At 50.3% G+C, this 8,729-nt stretch overlaps 1 protein-coding gene across 5 annotated transcripts in view; it reads right to left on the bottom strand.

The window, feature by feature from the left end:
- The window catches only part of CLEC16A (C-type lectin domain containing 16A), a 222,993-nt gene that overhangs the window by 48,269 nt on the left and 165,995 nt on the right, over positions 1–8,729 (bottom strand). For all 5 annotated transcript variants that reach the window (XM_027771062.1, XM_027771064.1, XM_027771063.1 and 2 more), the window contains 2 exons: positions 7,297–7,501; positions 4,605–4,772 (listed from right to left, as the gene is read on the bottom strand). In XM_027771062.1, coding sequence (XP_027626863.1) covers positions 4,605–4,772; positions 7,297–7,501 — 373 coding nt within the window. The remainder of the gene's footprint in view (positions 1–4,604; positions 4,773–7,296; positions 7,502–8,729) is intronic.

Here is an 8,729-nt window from a genome sequence, read left to right as displayed (position 1 = left end):
GGGAAAGAGCGTGGCTCAGTCTCCTTCAATGAGCACTGGACAAACACACAGTGCTCGGTGCTGAGACAGGGTGGGGGACGGGGCAGACCGGACTCCTGTGCAAGTGACACTCTCCTGGGGGAGAAAGACCATGGCCAGGTACGGGATACTTCAGCCAGGCATGGAACCACCTTACCATGGGGAAAATAAACTAGCCTATGCGACAGAGAGGAGTAGGTGGCACTAGCCAGAGGATGATCAAAAACAGACACTTGGGGCCAGCAGGTGGCGTGGTGGTTAAGGTGCTGGACACTGCCATGTGGCCGACCATGGTTTAAGACCTGGACCTGGTGGCTTGCTTTCTTACTTTCTCTCTCTCTCTGTTTCTTTGTGTTTCTCTGGTCAAATTAAAATAAAATGAATAAATAACAAATTGAATAAATAATTATTTAAAAAAAAAAAAAGGACACTCAAGCAGCCAGTGGGCACGAGTCTCACCAAGATCCAGACAGAACAACCAATGTGAAGGTCTATGGCAGGGAGGAGCTCAGTGATTTAGAACTGTGGGCCTCAAAATGTGGCCCCAGAAACGGCGTTTTCATGAAATGTAAGAGCTCATTCTCTTTCTCCATTCCTTCACCCATGAGTGTACGGAGGCATTTTCTAGAAGCCACATAATGTACGCTATCACAACAGACGGAAAGCAGAGACAGCGGAGAGTCCAGCTGCCTCTTGTTCTGCCAGAGATGAAAGAGAGCCGCAAAATACAAAACATTAATATTTTTGTTTTGAAAAACAGAACTATTGCTCATAGGAAACTATGCTACTTAACTTTATATGCAATGACTTTATTAAATACGTATGTAAATATTAAAAGCATTTCTTAGTTTTACTTTCTTTGTAAGCATGTGTGCGCACACACATGTGGTATTATTTTTCAACAGGGTCTCCCCACGTCAAGGTCCTCCTGCCCCGGTCCCCCGAGTAGCTGGGACCACAGGTGCACAGCACATGCCCTGTTCCTAGGGTGGGCTGGAGTCAAAAAGGCCTCCCACGTGGCCCGCCCTGCTGAGCAGCAGTGTTCCGTGCATGGTACCATGGTTGGGCCCTCAGCTTTAATTTCTTTTTTTTAAAGAGAGATTTTTGCTACAGGGAGCGTGCACTTGTTAATGAGAGACAGAGAGACAGAAAGCAAGAAATCACCCCCCAGGGAGGACAGCTACGCTACAATCCCTTCTCCTCTATTTTCTTCTTGGGTCTTGGGTACGCACACACATGTGCTCGGCATGAATTTAAGCAACCAGGTCTGGGACTTGAACTGCAGTTAACTACATGGGAGTCCATAAACATAACCATTATGCCATCTGCTGGTCCCTCTCAGCTTTAATTTCTAATGCCATCAATATTGACAGAGAATCCATATACCGTTCTTTGGGTTCCTCGGTACTGTGTAAGAGCTCTCGGGGTCCCAAGACCACAGTCTTGAGCAGTGCTGACTTAGAGGAGCATCAAGGGCGACTGTGGTGGGTGGAGGCGGGGATGGAATGGGCGTGGGTGGGGCTTGGTCTGAGAATCACTCCAAATCAGGGGGAGAGATGTGGATGTTGTTCTATGCGCAATGGGAGGCAGCCAGAAGGTTGCAGGCAGGGGCATGACACAACTGATTTATGTTCAGGAAAGATCCCACTGTCTGAATGGGAGAGAGAGGATGAAACAGGAAGTAGGGACATTGAGGAGGCAGCTTCTGTGATCTTAGAAGAGACAGGGGAGGGGAGAAAAGGCGGGGTATTTTCTTCAGGTAGAGCAGGCCAGTGGTGTGGGAGAGGAGAGAAGAATTCAGGATGATTCTGGTGCTGACTGGCCCTGCCATGTGGTCCCTGACCACTGAGAGGGCAGATGGTGCCGGGTGGGCGGCACGGCCTCCTGCCCCACTCCTATTCCTCTGACTCACACTGAGACTCAGGGATGTCCACCTGGTCTTCTGGGCATAGCTCTAGTGCAAGGGAGGCCTCTGTCCCAGTGTTCCTCCCTGACTCCCTGCCCCTGAGTGGCACTTCCAGGAGCAGCCAGGGTAGGAGACCTGACCAAGGGCTGGATGGCCACCTTCAGTCTCACTCACCCTGGTCCAGCACTGGGCATTCCAGTTGTGCCAGCCAGCCCTTCCAGGCAGGCCCAGGCCACTGGAGAGGCTGTACCATCAGCATCGGATGACCTGACAGCTCCCTAGATGCCCAGGCATGGTGGGAGAGGGAAGTGCTACATCACCGTGATGCATTCTGCAAACAGATCAACTGTGTGGATGCTGAAGAATGCGACCATGACTTGATTCATTTATTGACTCTCTGCCTTGCTCCAGAGGACTGGCACAGAGATGAGACCTGGGCTATTCTCCTTACCCTGCAAGTTCTTGAACTGCGAGAGGCCCCAGTGACCACATGGGAACAGCTTCCTACCGGGCAATCTGTATTTAGTTAAGACTCGTGGACGTAATCTACACATACTTAGCAGCCAGTGCTGTAGAACATGAAGCAACCTGGAGAACTTTTGAACAAAGAACCCTCCACACCCAGGAGAGGGACTCATCTAGTATTTCAGAGCTGGAAACAGGTGCTCCAATCAGTCTCACAGTCCTTCAAACCAAAGATTGAGGAATGAAAATGGTAAGCCGGGCGTGGCAGAGGGAACTGGTGTGCTTTTTTCTAGAGCGCACGCTGGAACTATGTATGTTGATATTAAAAACCTTTCCTTCGACTTCACAGAAACACTACTGGGATCTATCCCACAGACAGGAGATTTGCACAATCACAGACACCCCACAGATGTGCACTGTGACACCGTTAGAGGAAAACACTGGGAGTGACCCAAACATCCATCGGTACAAACTGGTGACCAAGTATTTTGGGTCTGCTCATACAATAAAGTGAAAGAGCCATGACAGAGTTGATTTATGTATTGCAAAGGTGCAACACTGCCTTCTCATACAGCGAGAAGAGGCCAAATGCAGAATCGCCTTCCAGCATAGCACCCTTATCCCAAATGCTCACACACGAAATCCACTTCCGTTCCACACACATCCGATACACAGGTGTGTATGTAGGAGGTGATTCTATGTTAAGACTTTTGCATTTGGCATTTTGACTCTGGCCCGTCCCAAGGTCAGGTGTGGGATTTTTCACTTGCAGCACTCAAAAAGTTTCAGGTTTTGGAGTTTCACATTTAGGATGTCCAATTTATATAATCCTACATGTAAAAAGAAAAATGCAAAAACATACATATGACACGTAAACATTTCTGGAAGGATCTGCAAGAAGGTGTTAATGGTGGTTACTTCTGGCGCAAAGTAGATTTTTTTTTTTTTGAGAGGTTTTTGCTATAGGGCGTGTGCGCTCGCCAGACAGACAGAGACATAGAGACAGAAAGCGAGAAATCACCCCCCAGGGGGGATGGTCATGCCGCAGTCCCTTCTCCTCCATTCTCCTCTCGGGATCTTGGGCACACACGCACAAGTGCCCGGTGTGAGTTCTAAGCCACTGGGTCCAGGACATGAACCGCAGTCGACCACGTGGGAATCCAGCGACATAGTCATTAAGCTAACTGCTGGTTCCCCTATTTTTCATTTTATTGTATCTTGTTCAGTTTTTTAAAAATCACATGCCTATAGTTTATATATATCATATTTAAAAAATTAATCAAATCAAAGAATGGAAAATAGAATAAGTCACGTGGGTGGGGGGAAACAAGGATTGGGGGCAGGTTCTTATGATTGCACTTTGTCCTTAAATCAATAACCACTTTTGAAACATTTCACAACACTTACAGTATAACTTGGAAATCCAAAAAGAGGAGGGATTAAGTTGTGTGTGTGTATGTGTGTGTGTGTGTGTGTGTGTGTATGTGTGTGTGTGGTGGTGGTGGGGGGGGGTTGGCCAGTTTTCTATAGTCCTGTAATCATGAGAAAAGTTCTCTTTCAAAGGATCAGGGATGGGGTGCATGTGGATTTACTTAGAGTAGGCGTGTCAAAACAGGAAGGGGAGAGACTGGTCTTCTGGAGAAGGTTCTTTCTGCCTGCCCAAATGACCTTGAACTTTCCATTCAAGTTTCTCCCGTGGGGGAAGGGGAAGAGGGTCAGAGATGAGCTCCAGCGAAAGTGGGAAGAGTCGCTCCCAGATGGAAGATGTGGACGGCCACCACGTGGGCAGCAGGGCCTTCTTCTGAAGTCTCACTTCTTCAGGGGGTTGTAACAGAAACCATACACGCTATCTTTTTCTAGTCATCTTATAAGGAGAAGGAAATTATTCTCCCACAACCCCGTTACTAACAAATTAAGTATTTCCAAGAAATTTCCAAGAAATTTCTTAGTCTTAATTCTAAGAAGTCCTTCCACATACTCAACAAATCTCTGGAAAACCAAACCAAGGCAGCAGAACTCCAAAGGGAAAGCCAAGATTTATTTCTGGGGCTTGTGTTTAATCTTGTGCTATGCTTTGATAAATTCTAAGCAGCTGGTGATTCGAATCGACCGGGTTGCTGAGAGAAGAAGTTGTCATTTACACAGCCTCGGCAGGAGGAAGCCCTGAACCCTCATCAGAGGGGATGAGCCACGGCGCAGGAAGGGGCCGGCTTACCTGGTACCTTGTCCACAGATGCGAACACGGAGCGCTGCACCGTGGGGTCACTGCTGCCTCGGCGGCCCTGGTCATAGAAGCGGAAAGGCAGGTGCTGGGTGGAAGTGGAGGAGCCGAGTCCAAATCCCAGGACTTCAGTTGCTGGCTGGATCGGGAGGTCCAGGAGGGCTACAGTCAAACAGCATCACGGTTCATTCTCAACACGCGGGAAAAGGCCAGGTGACAAGACTGTGAAGTGGGGCTGTGGTGGCTGTGACCCTGCCAGGCATATCAGTGGGGAGATGCCCTGCAGACAGCTTTGGCTGTGGAGCCAGTACAACACCAGAGAGCCAGCTCAGGTTCAAAATGCACCTGGGTGGCCCAGCCCAGGAGGTGCAGTCCATAGCATGCTGCCTAATGTTAGAAGCCACGTGGCTGACGATGGTGCGGGTCACAGGGTCAACATGAAGACACACCGAGCATGTGTATGGATACCCAAGATCCTGAACAGTTAGAGGGATGGGGAACAGGGACAGAGACATGATAAGGCCCTATCAAAGATGCTTTCTCTCACTGCAATGCATGTGCGTGTGCGTGAGCATAGGCACAACTGTGCTCTCTGTCATAAAAACAAACAAAACCACAACTTCGTGTCTAGCAAGAGGGTCAGGCCAAGGCTGAGACCAAGGAGAAAGAGGTTCTAGGCCTGGAACCCTAGGAACAGATGCTGGCCTAGTCTCCACCTCAGATGTTCGGCTTTGTATGGAGAAGACCCTCAGCAAGGCTTACCTTCCAGTGCTGGTTCAGACCCTAAGGCATGCGAGCCCAACCCTGCCCTGGAAGCTCATAGACAGTAGTAGCACAGGGGGAGGAGCGTGTGCGTACGTGTGTATTTATGAGCATGTGTTTATCCTTCATAGCTGCTATTCTCCCCGCCATAAACAAATCTCATGATATATCACTTCGGAGAGGCTTTTTAAAATCAATTTAAGAAATACCCAAGGCGTTAGTTCTAACAGCCACTTTACAGCATAATTCTCAATTTTCAAATGAAATATTTGGCCTTCATGCCAGCCAGCTGTGAGAAACTGCTTTACATTAAAGAAAAAAAAACCCTCTGAAATAAATCTTCCAAGAATGGGCTGAATGATTTAAGTCACTTTGCACATTACAAAATGCTTCTGTAATGATTTTGCAGGCCAAGTTTCAGCTAAATGAGAAGTAGGGTGGGGAGGCCTATTTGGGATGCAGGCCTGGGTGCACCAACGAGGCAGGTCTAATATGTAACTGGGTCTGCACTGCCCAGCAGCCAGCCCTCGGGCTGTCTATGTTTCGGTGACCTTTTGAGAAAGCCCCCCTCCTCCAGGGGACTGGGAAGCCCCTCAGAAGCACATCAGAACCAGAGGAGCCTGGAAGCAAAGGCACTGGGTATCTTGAGATCTGATTGTTTATCATCTGAGGAGGCCGTCTCTGCAAGAATACCATGCCTTTTTTTCTTTTTCTTTTTTTTAAGGTTTTGCCATGATGTGTGTACACCTGCCGGAGAGAGACAGTGAGGGAGAAGGTGGGAAATCACCCCCGGGGGAGGGCTACATCACAATCCCTTCTCCTCCATTCTTTTCCTGGGATTTTGGGCATGCATACACACATGCCTGGCGTGATTTTCAAGCCACTGTGTGTGGGACTGGAACTGTGATTGTCCACTCTGGAAATCCAGCACCTCAACCACTACAGCAGCTGCTGACCTGACACTGCCTTTTGCTGGATGAGCAGGAACCCTCGTTTCAGTGCCTTTACTTCTAAGAAAGCGTGAGCCTTCCTAACCACAGGCAGTACTGGGCTTCCTCCCAAAGCCACTGCAATGGCTGTGAAACGGGAGACTTTCGCATTTAGCCCTGGTCAAGGCCCTTCACGGAGCAGAGCTGTCTCTCAGGAGAGCTGGAAAGGGGGTGCAGAAACCTGAGGAACCAACTTGCTAGCTGTGTGACTCTGGGCAAGTTGCCAAGCCTCAGTTTTGTCCTCTATAAAACGGGTAGCATAGGCCTGACAGATTTCAGGGACTGGTTTAAAAACGTCTGAATATTCATAATAGAGCACATGCGTGTATGTGAGTGAGAGAGAGGGGGAGGGAGGGAGGGCAGGTGAGAGAAGCACCCATCACAGGGCTGGGTCATGCCACAACCCCCTCCCCCAGCCTGCCAGCGTCCTGGGCACACGCGTCTGGCATGTTCCCAGGCCAACTGGGCCGGGGACTCGAACCTCAGCTGGCAGGTGGCTTTTAGCTCTGTAGTCCAGTACTACTGCCCGTGTCACAGAAGCTGGGCCAAGGGCTGTTTTAAGGATCAAAGATGGAAGAGGAATGCTGAGACACTGTAGCTGTAGGCTCGAGAACTGCAGGCTGGAAGAATGAGAACTGCTCTTCCCACTGACATCTGCCTGTTCCTAGCCTCTTGCCTGTGTGTGTGTGTGTGGGGGGTGGCTCCCTTTCTCTTCTGAGTAACCCTAAAGATTCTGCAGAAACCAAACACTTAGGAAGCAGGGAAATTCAGAACAGATTTTCCACTCTCTCATAAATCAAAGTAAATTCCCGAGCCCTCAGTGTCCTGGAGAGAAACAGTGAGGCCCTCGAGGTCAGCGAGAGAATCATACCTGTGGCGGCTGTCTCCCTCTGTCCCCAGCGCCCAGAGTGCACCTGCCCGGGCCCACCACTCACCCGCTATCCTCTGCATCTTCATGCGCCTCGCCTGGATGCGGCCCTTGGCCAGGCGCTGCTTGGCGATGATGCAGCGGATGTGGTCCGAGAAGACGAAGGTGGCCTGCAGGATGGGGAAGGGCTTGGAGTGGGGGCTGGACGCGGGCTTGTGGATGGTGATATTCAAGGCACGGCTGTCGTCCTCCACACCAGTCACTTGCATGTCCTGCACAATGAGGAAGCAAAGGAGGGGTGGAGGTCAGGTTCCAGAGGGCAGCTGCTCAGGAGCTGTGGGACCTGTGTTTCATCTAGGGAGGGGCCACCAAGTCCACTGAGCTTTGGCTATAAAGAGGCCACCAGCTTCCCGGGCCTAACAGAGTCAAGGGTGGGCACAGGCTTGACCCGAGGTGGGAGGAGACAGGGTGGAGGCACAGGCCAATGCAGTGGAGCCCATGCTGGCTAGGCCAAGCCAGTCACTGAATACAAGGGTGCACACACCAGCCTCTTCAAGGGGCCACAGGTAACTCACGGGCAAACTCCAGCCAGTCCTACCTCCAAGGAACCAGAAATGACAACCCCGAATCCCTCTCGCCATCTGGCATGAACTTAGTCACTCATACACTAACCCATTTCTTCCTTAGTTCTCTTACATAGGAGGCAATGTTTGCATCTATTTGTGAGTCTTTGAGGAACTTCTGGTCCCAGAAGGAGAAGGCTAACCCTGAGATAGGGGTGGGGAAGGTAGGGATTTGGAGAACGCTCTGAGTCCGAGGTGGAGGTGCAACTATGTACACCAGCAAGCACAGCAAGGCTGGATCCAAACTCGAAGCTCAGAGCAGAGAATCTGCTTCCCATTAGGGCTTGAAGTGGTTTGAGATAAAAGCACGAGGCAGGAGGCAGACACAAAAGCCAGGCTCATGAAGTGAGAGGGGTGCTGTTCTGGGGCAGGACACCCAGCTCAGGCTCTCTGGAACCAGTCCTGGCCTCAGAATGCGGCAGCGCGGGCAAGATGAGGCGTCACCGTCGAGAGCAGGGAGCGAGGCGCGGGGCAGCTGCCTGACAGATGGCAGCTACTGGAAAGCGACCAAATAACAGGTGTATGTGGCTTTCACTGTCTGATGGAGGACCAGTGTTACACTTTCAGGGGAAAAACACTTTCCTGGCACTGAATTCTAAAGGAAATCGATCATGAGCCTAGATAAATGAGACGCACAAGTCACCTAAAGGACAATGCCTCACCTGGAAGGCTTAAGTAAAAGAGTCTCCTGCAATTGTTACCACACCACTGTCTCAAAAGATATTTTTAAAATAGATTCTGAGAAAGAGGAAGTTGGGGAAGATGCCGCAGTAACATCACCAATCCGCGGAGGTTCTCGGAGAGTGGGACACAGCCAGCAGGTCTCCTTGTGACGAGACCGAGCAGTCAGCCTGGGTGAGGCCTTTCAGAGAGCAGG

This window comes from Tupaia chinensis, unplaced genomic scaffold, assembly GCF_000334495.1.
Source record: "Tupaia chinensis unplaced genomic scaffold, TupChi_1.0 Scaffold000182_1, whole genome shotgun sequence".
In the NCBI taxonomy this organism is placed as follows: Eukaryota; Metazoa; Chordata; class Mammalia; order Scandentia; family Tupaiidae; genus Tupaia; species Tupaia belangeri.
This window is presented reverse-complemented; position numbering and strand designations above follow the sequence as displayed.